At 45.9% G+C, this 18255-nt stretch overlaps 1 protein-coding gene across 3 annotated transcripts in view; it reads right to left on the bottom strand.

Annotated features, from left to right (window-relative positions):
* The window catches only part of SOBP (sine oculis binding protein homolog), a 162035-nt gene extending 152992 nt beyond the window's left edge, over positions 1-9043 (bottom strand). For 2 of the 3 annotated variants that reach the window (XM_072738276.1, XM_072738284.1), the window contains exon 1: positions 8796-8998. In XM_072738276.1, coding sequence (XP_072594377.1) covers positions 8796-8891 — 96 coding nt within the window. In that variant the 5' untranslated portion in view covers positions 8892-8998. Of the gene's footprint in view, positions 1-8795 lie in introns of all 3 variants that reach the window. The other variant, XM_072738294.1, reaches the window with a different exon arrangement.
* Between the last annotated feature and the right edge of the window lie 9212 nt (positions 9044-18255).

Here is an 18255-nt window from a genome sequence, read left to right as displayed (position 1 = left end):
TTATTTTATTTACTTCTTTAGAGAGGTTGCATTAGCAGGAGGAGGGGCAGAGGGAGAGAAGCAGACACCTCATGGAGCAGGGAGCTGACATGGGGGGCTCCATCTCACAACCCTGAGATCCTGACCTGAGCCAAAATCAAGAGTCAGACGCTAATCTGACTGAGCCACCCAGAAGCCCCTAATTGCTTTGTACTTTTAATATCTACCCCTATACTTCTTCCTTGCCCTCTCCAATCCCTCTCTCTCACTTCCAGGGCTCCTAAGGAAAAAAGACATTCCTAACATTCAGTTTGAAAGCATGAGCTCTTCCTAGAATTAAAAAAAAAAAAAATAGGTCACAGAAAGATGATGGAAAGGCTGAAAATTTTACAATTTCCCCATTCCTTCTGAGTTCTTTTGATATTGGCAAAACTTATTTTTATTGAAACTTAATTCCCAGGACATTCATTAGATTCTCTCCTTATTTGCATGGAGGTACTATACAAATGTCAAAGTTCAGTCTAAATAATTTTTCATTGAGCATTTTACTGGTAAAAAAGAGTTGATTTCAAGACACTTGGAAAATTGCAATAATTACAAATTCTCACAATACTTCTGAAATGCAAGCACTTCAAAGTCTTCAAAAAGGACTAATGATTTTATTGTGAAAACACCAAACAGATTTTAAAATATAGGTAGGTACCAGGGCGCCTGGGTGGCACAGTTAAGCGTCCGACTCCTGGTCTCTGCAGGAGTCATGATGGTATTGAACCCCCAGTCATGCTCAGTGCAGAGTTGGTTTAGGATTCTCTTTCTCTCTCCTTCTGCCTCTCCACCAAACACTTGTGCTCATTGCCAAACCCCCCCCCCCGCCACCCGGTCTCAAATCAATAAATAAATCTTTAGGGAAGCCTGGGTGGCTCAGTGGTTGAGCATCTGCCTTCAGCTCAGGGTGTGATCCCAGGGCCCTGGGATTGAGTCCTGCATGGAGCTCCCCATAGGGAGCCTGCTTCTCCCTCTGCCTATGTCTCTGCCTCTCTGTCTCCTATGAATAAATAAATAAAATCTTTAAAAAATAAATTCATAAATAAATCTTTAAAACATAGGTAGGTTAAAATATAAGTCAGTATCACTGATTTCTTTACCAGTGCTCATAAAACTGAATGATGACATGTTCTCAACTTTGTATCCTAACCAAGAGAGCAGAGAGTTTTTCAGAGAGCTCCCAATCATTCATTCAAATGAGGGAAAAGCCCTGTACTCTCTTGCCCCACAATCATAATTCCAATTTTCACTCCAAGTCCTGGTTTTGGTATTGTTGCCTTCCCAAATATACCTTAAGGTACCTGAGGGCAGAAACCTTTTATTTCCCCCATGCCTCACCTAGGACAATGCCTAGCACTTGGAATATACTCATTGTGCTAGTACATTTGGTTCGCAAATATTTTTTAAGCGCGTGAATACAGAGAAATGATCAAACAAATTTCAGGGAAACTGATTCTCGTAATAAATATGTACAAGTTAAAAGAACTGTAATATCCAGTGTTAATAAGCAGTCTCCTAGTATTGGAAATTTAATACAAATTTTAGAAAAGGTTATTTGACTGCATGCAGTAAAAGTCTTTGAAAATGTACATACCCTTTGATTCAGCGATTTTATTTCTCAGCACTGAAGGAACTATTCTAAGGAAATGTGTGCAAAAATATGCATGTTCAGGAATGTTTATCTTGGTGTTTTTTTCTTAGAAACAAACTATATGCCAAACAATAGAGATCTGGTTAAATAAATTACAGTTTAGTCAGGGAGTGACTAAAATGGAATACTATTTTGCCACTAAAATATATACTGTAGATAAATTTTTACTGCCATGAAAAGCTATTAACAATATATTAAGTTTTTAAAGGAAGGTTAGTATATTAGAAGACCATTTTTGTTTTAAAAAAAACTATATATCACACGTAGAAAAGGGCATTAAAAGACATATATCAAAATGTTGATAGTAACCGTGTCTGGGTGGGAAAATTATAGGCTTTGTTTTTCTTTTAGCTTATTTGTATTGCTTCCTCAACCACTTCTATTGTGTCCACGTATCCTTATAAAAATTAAAAAATCATTTTAATTAGAAATTAATTAACACATAGTCTTCTTAAAGACAACCATGTCAGCCACATTCACAGTCCTAACGACAATAAAAAGGATCTGCCAGTTACATGACTTAACTTCAAAACATTCTGACACATTGTCCATGAAAGTGAAGCCTATGAGAAATACTTTCAAAGGAAAAGGAAACCCCCAATCCTAAACAATTTACCAAAAAAAAATGCTAGTATCTCTGCTGGTTATTATGAACGATAGATTGATGGTTATTTTTGGGAAATATTTTACCTCCCTTTTCACCTCCATGTGTTCCGAGGTAGATTTCTATTAAGCGGCCACGAATTCGCTAATTGAGATTTTAAAAGGGGGTGAGAGAGCAATCTGCAGAAAAGAGGTGGTTTCTTTTGCCGAACTTGATTAGAAGTCAATTTCTAGCTCTATCCCCACATCTGGCCTAAGGTTGAGGCTAAGTCATCTGTCTTAACACAGACCCTATGAGTCTAGAGTTCCGAAGGAAGGTCAGAAGGCAAAACTGAAATAGTGCAAAAGAAATACTGTAAGAGCTTTTTACAGATTACAAAGTATTTCCACATTCACGATCCCACTGACCAGATGGTATCCTAAGGACGAGCCACACCCCAGAGATGACCCATTAGAAGGCTATCCACATGCATGGAATGATAAGAGCAGCTAGATTTGTACAAGAGTACCCATGGAGCCCCGATGTTTTTACCTGAATTACAGCCTTTTAGCTTGAAATCTTTTAGAGATGGACACTGCACTCCATTTGGATCATTTTGCAGCATTGTTCTCGGCCACAACACCATGATTACTACACAGTCGTAAGGGCAGAAGGCCCATCGTAACGCTAAAATCCAGCTCTGGCCTGGAGCAGGCCTGAGGAGAAAGTCTTGTTTGTTCTCTCATTGATATATTCTAAACGGGATGGCTGTCTAACTGGCATATGGAACCAAAATTGTGTGTTTCCACATATAAAACCTATGTTGCTTTATTGTCTTATTGTGACATAGAGCAGACAATTATGTCCCCACATATTAATCTGTGGCCAGGACATCAAACGTCCTAAAGAAGGTCAAACAAATGCTGTGAAATTGTGGATTCCAGCCCTGAGGCTATCATTGTGGCAAGCGAGGCAGGTGTGCAGCTATGTGCAGCTGTGTCCAATCACAGCTGCAGAACTGCCCTAAAAATCACCAGGACTTGTTACATTGTTTTTCTGTCCCTGCCAAAGCCACTGGCCTTAAAACAGGACAGAGTTCCACAACCCTTTGGTTATATAAGAGATACTAATACCTATCAGTCTACAGATCCTAAAATATACATTCAGCAAATCTCACTCACCACATTCTTTCACGTCTGTTTACATGTTTCAACTGGCACCATCAAAAACAAAGTACTTTTTTTCTCTCATCCTACCCAGTACTATCCCTTCTCTTTTAGGAAAATATTCAATAATCTTATTAGCTGGAGAGTGTAAGTGTGGCTGACTTCCCATTCCACAAGAGGAAGTCTGAGACTTCAGAGCTTTTTAAATGTTCTGCTCTCTACTACTTCTAATAATTTTTTTTATTTTTTTAAAGAGAGACAGACACGTAAAGACTCTTAATGAAAAAGACACTTACCTAGAAGGTACAAAAAGTATGGTCACCTTAAAATGACACTAGCTCTCCCTACAACTCTCCTTTTTTCAGACAATCACTTGTGCTCACTGATATTTGCCCCTTTTTTTGAGGCCGTTTTTGACTTTCCTTTAAAAACTCCGTTACCTCTTGGTTTCTATGAGTCTGTCTTTCACACAAGGAGAGTAGGGCTTGGCTTCCCAGAGCAGTGCTTGGCAAGCACAGAGGCAGGAAACGCAGAAGGGAATGAGTCTGTCAGACTCATTTTCTTCTAGTTCAAATGTTTATTTCAGATTCAGGAGGAAGTGGAGTGGTTCCTTTCCATTTCCTCGTCTCTGGAACCTGCGAGTTGTATAAGGCTTGGAGAATCTTGCTCTGTCGCACTCACAGGTTCCCGGACGGAGAAAGAGACTCTTTTCAGAAAACCCTGGTTTGAACTGAGCAGAATTCATAGCTCTCCATGGCCCCCGCCCCCACTATCTCTTAATGGGTTTGGACTGGAGCCCTGGAGCAGGACAACGGAGAGCAACGTGGAGGACAGAGCTGGTGGGCCCAGGAATACCCTATCCCAGCTTCCAAGGAGTAAGGACCATGTCCCAGCTGACAGTAGTCCCCAGCCCTGCCACGTGGCACACCTGAGGCCACCACTTGGCAGAGAGGTCTGACATAATTTGTGAATTATATCCTGAGCCCACCTTCTAGGTTCCTGAGATTTAACTGTGTCTGACATCAGGATGGAGTTTCAGAGCAAAACCTAAAATATACCTGTTTTAGGAATGAGCTGATTTCAACCTTGAACATGCTGACTTTTCCAGGCTGTGATTTCTCTCTCTCTCTCTCTCTCTCTCTCTTTTTTTCTTAATGGAAACCTATTTATCTCACTGCACTCACCAGCTTGGCTCTGCAACTTGTTTTATTGTCTATGCAGTTGACACAGGTCATTTTCAATGCCAAATGGAGACCATCAGAAACCAAATTAGCAAATCTTGTGGTGAGTTTACTACTAAACTCTAACAGATGTGCGTGACTCTAACTCTAGGCATCAGGACTGAAGCATAATTTTAGGTACAAATTACTTACTGGGAATATTTATAGACAGAAAAGTTCTTCAGTGAAGGAGACCCTAAGACATTTAACATGGATTATCCTGTAGTTTAACAATTGATAAAGAGGTAACATTGTAAATGCATTAATTATGGTTTGTTTAGGAAAGTTTCCAGGGCAGAGTGCTTGATCTAATCACACTGGTTTTGTTAAAGCACTTTCAGAGATAAAAATCTGACTCATTATCTCTACTCATAGTGTAGGCTTTTTGAGTTGCATTGATTGCTCTTTGGTAGCCACTAATCATATTCACTAAGGTCTATGTGTGCAGAAATACATACCCTTAGGTACAACTATATTTACACATAACACATATTTGCATTTATGCACTCTATAGTACAAACTAGTTTTTATATTATATCTGCCATGCTCTAGATGAACTCCTGAAATGAATTAGCCCTTCTCTACGTTCGGAGTCCCTCCTAAGATACACTTATTATGATACATATTAGCTAACGGTATACTGAAGACTAATATGTCTTCATTAGATACAATCACAGTATTCACTTTAGAAACCAAAAATAGTCAAAATGTAAATTGCCTCACCATCTAATATTTTTTTTAAACCGTCTCTACCGGTCACCAATTAAATAATGCATACTTATTGCAAATACAGCAAAGTAACAAGGCTCTTTAATCAAGAAAAACCAGGATGAAGCGAGGAAGAAGAAAAGGAAAGATAAGGAAACATTGTAAAGGTCGTAATGAGACAAGCATTTGTACTTGAAGATATTTTCACTACACTATAAGCAAGCTATGCCAAGTCATGTACTTTTCACACACAAAATTATATTGTATCAAATTTAAATTTGTTACAACTGCCATGCACATTAAACCAGTGATAACGAAAATGTAACTCAATATCTGATCTAGTGAAACAGCCACCAACATTAGCTCGCAGCCACATGAAGACAATCTCCAATGCCATTACTGGTGTCAGCTAAACCTCAGCCAGTTTGTCTTCTCCAGCCGTTTTTAAATAAATATGTAAGTATCTCAATCAGGAGATCTTGGAGAAAGCCTCATGATGAGGTGATTCTGTTGCTCATTCTCAGTGCCCTGCATTTGCTGTACTTAAAATAGACACTTGTACCAATGTCCTTTCTATTACCCGAAGGGGAAAAAAAAAAAATCACATACACACCAGTCCTTTTTCTTTCAGCTCACAGAGAAGCAACTTGATCCAACCAGTGTTGAAACCTGAGTAGGTCACTGTACACCATGATAAAATTCCCTAATCCCTGAGCCAAATCTCCCTTAGGGGGGCCTCCTCCTGATTCTCCACTTCCCAGGCTGACTTTTCCATTCGCTCTCTCCTCTTTCCCCCTTTCATTTCCCCTACCTTCAAGCCTTGATATGTGATCCTCGGTGGGGGTTCAGGTTTCCGTTTTTACAGCTTAGGCCGTGCTAGCTGTATACATTCCTTTCTTTCTGCCGGGCAGTGATTACTTACCAGGGTTTAGTTTACACTGGTCCAGATGAAAGCCGTTCAGATGAAGGCAAACACAGCCAGGCAGCTCCAGCGGCACCGATATGAAGCTGCACAAGGCCACATTGTGTTCTCGGTGACATTTTGTTGCACATATTTTAATACAGGGCAACCAACTTGTTATGTCACTCTACGCTTCAGGTTCGGGGACGAGGAGGAGTACTAACACAATGAGGCCCGAGGAGGGGTTTATTGATGTGGTTATTAATATTAAAACCCGAAAAATATTAATGAGTTCAAAATGACCCTTCCGACCGTCTGACTTTGAGAAATTACTTTTCAGATGAGGACTTTGGGTGCTATTACATCAGAGGAATATCTACAGAACAATTCCTCTAGTAGAGGGAATTCATGCATATTGGCATGGTGTGCACTGACATGTCTGAAGATTTCCGCCGGGATCTCTCGTACGTTGGTCCAAACCAGACAGAAAATCCCAGTCCTCCAGGCAACCGAATTATTTGCTGCGCACAACTTCTTTTTTAACGCTACACTCTGCACAGAAACGATGAGGGCTAAAACTTCAAATGGTAGGTGGTGATTTGGAAGAAAAATAACATTTTAAAAAAGAGGAAATTCTGTGCGCGAAGGTTAATTCCATACTTAGTCCTGCAGCATTGGCTAAAAATTGTGTAATTTTTCCCCTTCACACAATGTTGTTTTTGTTTCTTCCTCACCAGTTCAGACAAACATCTGTTATACTGTAGAAGGACAACTATCTCCCAAACCACGGAGTGCGCCCGCAGCCAAAGTCAACAACGCGAGCCCCAAGCATTGAGCACAGTCAGCCTTTATATCCAGCCGGGATAACATTTCACATGTTTTGATTAAAATTAGCTAATTTGTAATTCTAGAACCTATGAAACTTAAAAGCTGCCATCCATATAGATCACATTAGGCAGCGCTTTAAAGGGCCAGTGCACACCGTGATTTCCTAGTGGCTTCACTTCTCTCCTCTCTCTCCACCCCCAATTTGAAATGAAATGGAAAAGTAATCTGGAAACGCCGGACAGGAGGGAAGGGTAAGTGAGAAAGAATGGTTATCGTAGACTGCTCGAATTCCACCCCCATTGTAAGACAACAACAACTCCTACTGGTCTCTCTTTTTAAAAAATGATTATTGAATTCAATCGTGGTTTCCATCACAAGGAATGGCACTGATTTCCAAGGCTAATCTCCCTTAACTCCCCTCGGACGGGTGCTGCACCACCTCATGCTTTCAGGCACTAAGTTCCTCACCCAGAAATAAAAACTCTATATAATCTCCAAACGCCACAGACATTTTCTGGGAGAAAAGGAAGCCAAACAGATGCACCTAGGCGGCACTCACTTACACAGCAAGTGTGACCCATGTGCCCCTTTCTAAACAGGGGTTCTCACACAAGGCACTCGCCCAGAAGATGCTCGTCCTGAACCAGAAAGCGTCAAAACGCAATAAATTCGATTCACTCGCATTGCCATCTTCATCCAGTGCGTCTTTTAAACACAAACTTTGCCAAGCTGACCAAGTCTAGTTGGCAGGGTTAAGGATTCTGTGCGGAAGATGGGGGGGGGGGGGGACACACACCAGGACGGCTGCTGAATGAAAAACTGAAGTCCTCCCCCCGCCCCCACCTTGAAAACTGCTACTTGCTTGTAATTCACAAAAGCAAAAAATCCATGATTGTTGGTTTGGGTGGTGTGTGTGTGTGTGTGTTACATCCAGGGAGACTCGTGGACATCAACACAGAATAAAATCCTCGCCAGGCAAGAGCTTCAACTTCATGGAAAATAAGTGGGGGTGGGGGGGGTAGGGAGGGGGTGTCCGGAGCCGAGCGCTGCTCTTGTGCAATCGCCCCCGACGCCAACAGCTGGAGCGCGGGGCTGCTGCGCGCGCCACCTCGGGGCACCGCTGGCCTGGCCGCCGGGACTCCGCGCCGGCCTCCCCGAACAATGGGCAGGCGCTCCGCAGGGCCGCCCCTCGGTCCGGCCGGGCTGGCCCCGGGCTGCGCGCCCCGGGAGCGGAGCGGAGCGGAGCGGACCGCGCGGACGCGGGCGGGGGGCGGGGGGCGGGAGGCGGCGGCAGCGAGCGCGAGGAGCGGCCGCGGACGCGGTGCCCGAGCCCCCGACCCCCCGACCCCGCCGCCGGCACCCGGGGCGCGCGGGAAGGTGGCACCGAGCGCTCCCGGGGCTCCAAGCCCCGCAGCTCCCCAACTTTGGAGGCACCCGCGCGGCGCGGCTCCCCGAGGGGGGCCCACCCCCGCCGCCTGGGAGAGCCCCTCGGCCGCGTCCTGCCGCCCCCCGGGCCCCCCCCGCCCCCGCCCCCACCCATCGCGCCGGACGCAGGCAGATCCCGGGGATGCAGCCGCGAGCGGGCCTCGTTCGCACCTGGAGGGGGGCCGAGGCTTTCGGGCGTCCTCGGGGCACGGACAGGCGCTCCCGTCCCCTCCCCAGCCCGGAGCGCGCGGGGAGGAGCGCGGCGCCCGGCCCCGGAGCCCGCACGCACCTTCATCTCCTCGTTGATCTCCCTCTTCACCGGGTGAGCCGGCTTCCTGCTCCTTTTATTTTCCGGGGGTCTCCCCTCTTTCTCCATCTCTGCCATGTTTTTGTGTCTGGCTCCGGCGGAGATGAAATGGCTGCTGCCGCCGCCGGCGGTGGCGGCGGTGGCGGCGGCGGCGGCGGCGGCGGAGGCGGAGGCGGCGGCGGCGGTGGCGGCGGCGGCGGCGGCGGAGGTGGTGCTGATGGAGGCAACGCCGGCGCGGGGCGCGGGGCTGGGGCTGCGGCGGCGGCTGCGGCTGCGGCTGCGGCTGCGGCTGCGGCCCGGGGGGCGGGGGGCGGGCGCCGGGGAAGCGGGGAGTCTTCTAGCGGCGGAGGGCGTCAGTGGCCGTCACCGGGAAGGGTCGCTCGAGCTCGAGGAGGCTCGGGGATGCCGCCGCCGCCGCCGCTCCTGCTCCCGCCGCCGCCGCCGCCGCCGCCGCCGCCGCCGCCGCCGCCGCTGCCGCCGCCGCTGCCGCTGCCGCTCCCGCCGCCGCCGCCGCCGGGCTGCATCCTCGGTGCCCCGTGGAGTCGTCAGCCATCTTCCGTCGCTCTGTCCGTCCGCATGGGCGAGGGCGAGGGCGAGGGCGAGGGCGAGGGCGAGGGCGAGGGCGAGGGCGAGGCCGGGCGCGGGAGAGCCGCCTGGGCGTGCGTGCGCCGAGCTGTGTGCGCTGCGCCCCGGAGAGCGCGCCAGCCCCGGCGCCCTGCGCCTCCCGCCAGCCGAGCCGAGCCGAGCCGAGCCGGGGGCGGGCCGGGGGCCGGCGCGGGGGGAGGCGAGCAGGGGCGGGGAGGGGGCGGGGGGCGGGGGGCGGGCCGGCCCCCGCTCCCGGGCGGGCGTGGCTTCCCCGTCACTGGCGCGCGGATGCTGCGCGGCCCCGGGGGCTGCTCGCCGGCGCGCGCTCCTCCGCGGCGGGGCCTGGCCGCGGCCACCCCGGGCGCCGGGACCCCCGCCCCTCCCCGTCGCCCCGAGGGTCTGCAGCTGGCCCCGGGCCCGTCCTCGCAGCCGCTGCTGCCGCGGGGCGGGGGAGGAGGAGGGGCGGTGCGAGGGCGCGGGGACCCGAGGTCGAGGAGCCCGGGGTCCGGGGGAAGGAGCCCGCAGCCCGACGTCCCGCGGGGCTGCAGGGTGGCGCTCCCCCCGGGGGCCACCTCGGGGCGCGTGGGGCGGGGCGCCCTGGAGAGGTCCCTGCGGTCCCCAGCGCGGCGCGGGCCACCCCTGCCCTCGCCCCTCCGCGAACCACTTAGAAGCAGGACACCCCGGCCCTCGGCCCCCTGTTCTTTCTCCCTCCCTGTGCCTCCAGTTCCTTCTCCCTGCACACACGCACGCACACACACACACACGCACGCACACGTGTCTCACTGCAAAGTAACAGCTTTACCCTGTGACCCCGCGCGCACCCTTGCCCCAGTGCCCCGGGTGTAACCTCCGGAGCGTCGGGTGCTGCTGCGAGCGCGGGGTCCCGCGGAGGGGGTCGGTCCCCGCCCCGCCCGGCGACTTGCCCGCGCCCACCCCCACCCCCACCCCCACCCCCACCCCCACCCCATCCCGGCCCCGACGGTGCACGCCTGGGGCCGAGCTCGCCCTGCGCGCGTGGCCGGCGTGAGCGGTTGGGAGTGTGTGTGCTCCGCGGAGACACGCAGCCCCGAGGCTCGCGCGCGCTGCGGGGGGCACATCGACGGCCCCTTTCCCGCGCCGCGACACTTCGTAATTACCTGACACAATGCGAGATGGGGTGTCCATTGTTCCACCGCTTGCTATTAGGGAGTGCTCATTAGAACAGTGGTGGAACTTAAAATTACACAATTCTTTTTTTTTTTTTTTTTTTTAGTACTTAAAAGATTGAATGAATCGGTTTGGGGAATATGAGTCAGCTTTCCATTAAAATCTGTTTGGCCTGTCAAGCGAGGCTCGTTCTGGGTATCGCATTGCCTAATTTGCATGCTAGCATTGTTTTGCTTCTTGAAACGTCAAATTAGAGGTATTTGGGAGCGTACCCGGCAGGGCTAAGCACCTCTGCGGTGGCTATTTTGCGTTTTAGCATTATTCTGTCTCGGAAATGCCGAATCACAGATCCTGGGGAAGTGCCTCCAAGAACGCTGAGCACCTCCTCTCGCCTCTTCTCGGCCCTGTGCGGAGGCAACGAGGGGAAGCCGCACCCCGCCCTGCGTGGCTCGCCGGATCCCAGGCCAGAGGGAGCGAGGCGGGATCAGACTCTGCTCCTGCAAGGGGTCCAAGCAAAACATTTGCCCGGAAAAAAAAAAAAAAAAAAATTTTTTTTAAGATCCCGGGGCGGTTATCTGGGGCAGAGAAAGCCCAGAGAGGAAGATTGCTGAGTTTTTAGGGAGCGCTCTGCGGTACAGGCATCCCTTTATTCAAGATTTTTTTTCCAGCAACCTCTGGGAGTGCACCCAGGTTGACCAGGTGTGAGCCCAAGTCCTCTGGGAAGTCAGGACTTAGCCAGCTCACGGACGACCTACAACGACCCTGGCAGCAAGGATGAGGAGAGGAGGCAGCAAGGATGAGGACAGGAGCCCAAACCTGTTTGCACTAACACTACGCCCTCCCCTTTCCTAGAACAATAACACAACATTCCCCAACATGTGAAAGTGGGTGTGCGTCTCCGTGAGGAATAGCATCCTAATGCTGTTGCCGGTAGGGAGAGAGGAAGAGCGGGTCTTTTTGGTTTTTCAATCTGAATTTCATCCAAAATATCTGATAAATAATACGTGGATCGGAGGTAGCTCGTTTTCTCTGTTTTGTCCTCTTGGTCTTTAATGACAAGTAGTTAGAAACTTCTATTTTCTTCCTTCTGAATATTCTAAAACAGAGGAAGCGTATGTTGTAAAGTATATACAAAGGGAAGCTTTTTGTCTTCTGGAAACATATTTAAGTCCCCCTCTGCTTCCTTTGGTGCCAGAAGCATTACAATCGATTCACTGTTGTTCACTTGATATCAAATAACAAGTTATAGACCCGAAGCCCTAAGATACAGTTTCACAAGTTAAGAATAAACAGAAAAGGTGAACTGTAGCCCAGAGTCATATTTGGAGGCAGCGATACTTCCTTTAAAGAAAATTTCTTCCTCTGCAATGGCTCATTTAATAAAAATAGCGATATTAATCAGTCACCTGTTCTTTCACAGGCATACGTCCCCCAGGAAACTGAGGTGGGAATATGGTCTTAGAATCTACAGTGATGTCTTCAGTGACGGAATGAAAGCTCATATGGCCTGTGTAGGGGAACTTTTAGTTCAGAATGAATTGCAGAACTAATGACTGCCGCACCTTGTTAAGGGCAAGTTTTAGGTTTCTTCAAATGTACTATAGATGAGGACAATTATAACAAGAGTTGCCGCTTTATGAATGTGGATGTATCGTGAGTCTAATAATGTTCCGTAGATAACTTTATACAGTCTGTTTGATTCTAATCCTATGGAAGTAGGAACAATCCCTACATCTCAAAAAAGTCACTCTTTCACTGCTATGACTTACCATTATGCTCCAGCCACCAGCGTGCACACATGCACGCACCCACACCCACACCCACACCCACGCACCACTATCCAAGGCCCTAGACGTAGAAATAAGCTTCAATATTCCCTTTACTACCCCTGCCAGTCACCGAGATAAGTATAGGAATGACCTTTCATACACCCCTCAGGTATATTTTTGTGACTTTTACTCTTCAAGGCTTCTCTTAATATTCATTCTGATCAGATTCACCTGGAAAATACATCAGAGAGAAGACGGGAAAACTCCAGGATGGTGTGGCTTAGGCCCTCGACCTCTGGATAGATCTGCTCCTTTGTTATCTCTAACAACACCTAACGCAGTGGCTCAGTCTTCATGCCTAGTAAGGAATTAATAACTATTTGCTGATTGGTTTGTATGACATAATAACAAACCTACAAAGAGGCTTTCCGATATAAAGTTTGAAATTAATGCTTATCTTGAACAAGCTCTGTGGTCTAACCAAATATAGGACTAAAATATGTAATTACTATGCTGAACACATGGTAAGAATTACCTCCTTTAATATTTACAAAACCTTCTAAGGCATCTTTTATCTTCATTTCACAAATGGCAAAACTAAGACTTACACAAGCTAAGTTATTCAGTCACAAGCTGGTAAGGATTGGGATTTGAGTCCATAACTTTCTGTCCAACTCTAGTTATGGAGTGATAACCTGATTTAATAAGCTCTTTTTAAATATCTGTATTTTATCTAATCTAAGCCCCATGGATTTTTCACATTTTAACACCTCCGAGATGTTGATATATCTCACAATGAATTCTTACAGCTATAAATGACAGCTTCCCGCCCCCCAATATTATGTAAAATAATAACACATTCTCCAATCAGTGGTGTATTTGGTTAAGTTATGCAGCAATGGCAAATCAGAAAATCTCAGGACTTAAAGCAACAAATGTTTATTATACTCTTTGCTCACACAAAGTCTCCTGAAGATCTGTGTGACTCTTCAGAGCAACTGTCCTCTGTGTGATGGCTTGGCATGGCATCTCCATGCCAGCATGTGATTCCATGTAGGAGAAGATGGAACATCTTCAGGGGACCTCACCAGCGATTAAATGCTCCAGCCTGGCAGTGACATATGTCACTTCTGCCTCCAATCCATTAACTAGAGTTAATCATATGATTCTGTCCAAATGCTAGGGAAGCTGGGAAATTTAATTCTCCCATGTTCCCCAAAGGAGAAAAGAACTGGATATGGGGGAGCATTTAACATATACCCCAAGGCATCATTTTTGAATGAAATATGGTCATTAGGATCAATTAATGTAAATATCAGGGATCTTTTTTACTCAAAACCAACGAGCAGCAATTGGCCTGTGATTTGTTATATGCTATCTAAAACATACTTCCAAAGTTCATTTTCATGTTTAATTTCAGAGAACAAAAGTTCAAAATCAATTAAAAAAAAAAACATTTGAAACTGCATAATTATAACGCAGGGGCTTTAACCAGGGGTCTACAGATGAGTTTCTAGAGTTTTGGAATCTCCTAAAATCATACACAAAACATTCAGTTCATTTTTTTCTGGGTAATGGGTAAATATGTATCATTATATTCTCACTTAGGATTCATGACTTATTCATTCATTATATATACTGAGATACTGAAGGCCTGCCATATTCCAGGCACTGTTCTGGGTGCTTGGGAGCTAGCAGTAAAAACAATAGATAAGCCTCCAAATTTCAGAAAGCTTATAGCCTGGAGAAGGGACAATAAGCAAGCAAATAAGCAATAAGGAAGGTAATTTTAGACACAGACAACAAAAGAACAATATGATAGAGAAATTGTAGTAAGCTGCAAGGTTTGGAGCTCTGTTTTAGCTAAAATAAAATATCTTCATGAAAACAAATTTCAGGAGACCTGGGTGGCTCAGCGGTTGAGCGTCTGACTTTGGTTCAGCTCGTGATCACCGGGTCCTGGGATTGAGTCTTCCTCGCAGGAAGCCTGCTTCTTCCTCTGCCTGTGTCTCTGCGTTTCTCATGAATAAATAAATAAAATCTTTAAAAAAAATTCATATCAAATGGGAAAGATGAGAAGGAACTGTCCACGCAGAGATCTTGGGATCCTGGAGAAAAGTATTCTGGTTAGAATTGTTTTTTAAAGATATATTTATTTATTTGAGAGAGAGAGAGAGAGAGAGTGTGTGTGTGTGTGTGTGTGTGCAAGTGGGAGGGGATGTGGGCAGGAGGAATTGGAGAGAGAGAATCTCAAGCAAAGTCCCTGCTGAGTGCAGAGCCTGCCACAGATCCCCTGGGGCTGGATCACATGACCCCCCAGATTATGACCTGAACCAAAACCAAAAGATGGTCATTCAACACACAGAATCGCCCAGGCATCCCTCTGGTCAGAACTTTAAAGGAGCTGAAGAATGGATGTGCTGAGCATGTTTGAGAAATGGAAAGGTATCTGTAATGTAGAGAACAAAAAGAGTAATGGGAGAAGCAGAGAAAGAGAAATGCAGGGCCAGATTATATGGAACCTGTGGACCATCATAAGGATCCGAATCTTATTCTAAAAGCAACATGGACAGAGGCACAGGGTCAAGAAACCTTCCTTTGCATGGGAAGGCCTGAGTTTCTTCCTGGCTCCACTATTTGGATACGGGGTTCATCTGACCATCATTAGCTCTGACATTATACACCAGGTTAATACAGCAAGGCACACCCCTGATTGGGGATCTCCTTCCTTCTTGCTGTTCCAAGAACAGTCTTGTCCTCTTTGCCATGGTGTCAAGGTGAAGACCATGACCTTCTCAGAAGAATGAGGGCCTTTTATCAGTCACAGGTATATAAAAAGTCCCTCAGCCAGTAGCTTCAAACAGACTCAAGTTTCTTTGCACAATAAGAGGTTTCATTTCTTTAGTGAGGGCTTAAATGAGTCATTTTACCTTGGCCTTCATTTCCTCATATGTGGAATAAGAATAGTAAGTCACATTTTGGAGTGTTGTTAGGACCACATCTTACTCATTAAAGTGAACTAAAACAAGACTGCACAAATTTCTCTGGACAAATATGTATTATCTGCTCTTCTGAGAATCATTATCGTTTTAAAATAAGCCTTAGGTTTATATGCACAGGCTCACAGAGATATGTGACAATTTAAGGAAACCTGACACATGAGGAATAATCACCTACATAATGAAAGCATTCTACATTTTTCAATATGATGTACACCAGCATCCCTTTTAATAGCAATTTGCGGGATCCCTGGGTGGCGCAGCGGTTTGGCGCCTGCCTTTGGCCCAGGGCGCGATCCTGGAGACTCGGGATCGAATCCCACGTCAGGCTCCCGGTGCATGGAGCCTGCTTCTCCCTCTGCCTGTGTCTCTGCCTCTCTCTCTCACTGTGTGCCTATCATAAATAAATAAAATAAAATTTAAAAAAATTAAAAAATAGCAATTTGCTAGAATGTTATAATTTTAATTTACAAAAAATGAGATTTTCATGTACAATTTCAAGAACATTTCAACTGTACCCATTGAGGCAAGTGTACTAATACCTATCAATTCAAGGAAAAGATTGATTTGAGTTATAATTTTTAATTCTTATCCATTGAATTAAAATGAGATCAAAGTATTTATTTACTCCAAGCATCTCTATGCTCAAAAAATTTTTTAACTCCGCTATCAACGTATATGTTTGAATATAACCACTTTATCTGTAGTAAGCCAATGGAAATAAATGAAGATCACTCAAAAGAAAACAAACAAAGCCTGTTCATATAGCGCAAGAAAGTCAGCTGCCATCACCTGCATTTGGCAGAGACTCAAAGGCAGGCATGTGAGTGGGAGAGCTTTATAGTGGAAAATAAAAGGAAATATAAGCGATATTCTGATGGAGAGTTTTTGGCATGGAGAAACTAGATGCTAACTAGAAGGTGGGCCAACTGGAAGCAGGACATCCTATGTGATTAGTTTGGAGAGCATATTTGGCTTTCTCTAGCCGGTCCCAAGTTGGAAGGGAGAAGTATGGTAAGGAATCCGAAAGCTGGCAGTCATTGACCAAGTCCCAACCATTCTGGGCTGATGATGGCAGAGGTGATTTGGCTTCTCTTGTTTGTTGCTTCCAAAGTGATGGGTCAGAGTTCTATTGTCACATGTCCTGGCCACTGCACATTTGTACAGTCAGTCTCCCAAGCCATTAACTAGAAAATAATTTAGGCCTGGAAACTAAGAAGAAACTAGCTCAGGGTTTAAGGCAGCTTCCATCTGTGGTGAGGTAATATTTTGACGTAATAAGTGTTTCGTTTTTGTTTATACTTGCTACTTCCTTTCTAGCCCATGCTCTCTTCATTCATTGGGCATCCATGGCTTCAGAGTAAAGATGTTATAAGATAGATTCACAGAAAAATATGAGTTAATTGTCCATGACTTTTGAGACTTAAAATGTAATCGTGAAATTCAAGGCAGAAAAAGATAGTTTGAAAGAACATTTTTTCAGAGTTTCAAAAAGTCTAGATTTTGAGTATCTAGACCCACTGACCTGAAGGATTTAGATTAAAAGTTTATACCATAAAAAGTAGCTTCAGGAAAAAAAATTGACAAGCTATAGGAAGTTTCTCCAATTCAAAAAACAGATCACAATTCTGTGTGGTTGGTATAAAGAAGGAGCAAAGATGCTTAGATGATGGAAGGAGGTTATTGTAGGTTCACAATCAGGTTCCACTTTCTAGGTTTGGGGGAATATGAAGACAGAGGGCTGAAAGCAGAGATGACTCATGTCTCTCTCCCTTCAAGGTAGAGCCTGAAACAACAGCAAACCTTGTAGAACAAACCAGCCTAGCATAGAGCAGGCAAGTGCAGTGCGGATAGGAAGAGTGGCATGAATAAGCCTGAGCAGAGGTCCTGGGGTAGCCGTAAATACTCTCCATTCACCATTATGTATGTGTTTCATGCATGGCTGAGAATGGAGGAGGTGTGACTCCGAGGGACTGCAGGACCAGAGTAGTCCTGCCCCCAAAATGTTTGATTAGATGAAGACTTCCAGCCCAGAGGATGCCAGCTGGAGAGGTGACTATGTCTGAGAGGTAAATGCCACCCACCCCACTCCCACCTGCCATGGAGATGCCAGCCCAGTGAGAAAAGTCCAGGGGGTGGGCACAAGAGAAGACCAAATCAACTTAGATTATCTGGAGGTTTTCTGCCTCCTAGCACAGTAGCTGTATGAAACAGAGACTGAGTTCAGTTATATGGGAGTAAAGAAATTTACAAGTAGCAAAAACCTAAGGTTTTTACATTGATACATATAATTTACATCGATACTTATTCTATAACTCAAATTTACTTTTAAGCAATTTTTTTAAATGGAGTTTTCTGTCTCCTGGAGTAACTGTGGGGCATTATTTACGTAATTATTTAACATCTAAATAGTATTGCCCAAACAAAAATACTTTCTTTGGGGTTATGGCCTTAATGTCATAATAAGACCAACTTAAACATAGAACACTTTCAATAGTCAAAATTCTGGTAAATGTAACACTTAACTTGATATCTAAGTTATCTTGAATTGTCATTGCCTTTCCTCGATGGTATCCATTGATGAAATCAGAACTCTTTATTTGATTTATATAGATACTAATATTGACTTGTAATAATATATTCCCTTTAGACAAATAATCAAATGCCTTTAAATCCTGTTGAGTGAGATCATCAACTATCGTGTGATGGATTCCTGCTATGAGCCATGTATTTTGCAAACAATATGTCATTTATCTCTCACAACCATGTTTGAGAGCATAACTGTCCCCATTTCACGTCTTAGAAGAGTGAGGGTGAGTACAGGGTCACACTAGGAAGTGGCCAATTGAGCATAAAAGTCCACAGTCCACTGATGCCAGGTCAAGTGAGGTATGCTTTCACCTACATGACACTCTGCTCCTTTCTGCTCAGCCCTTTTACCAA

This window comes from Vulpes vulpes, chromosome 1 (assembly GCF_048418805.1).
Source record: "Vulpes vulpes isolate BD-2025 chromosome 1, VulVul3, whole genome shotgun sequence".
Lineage (NCBI taxonomy): Eukaryota > Metazoa > Chordata > Mammalia > Carnivora > Canidae > Vulpes > Vulpes vulpes.
The sequence above is the reverse complement of the archived record's forward strand: the minus strand, read 5'-3'. Positions and strand labels throughout refer to the sequence as shown.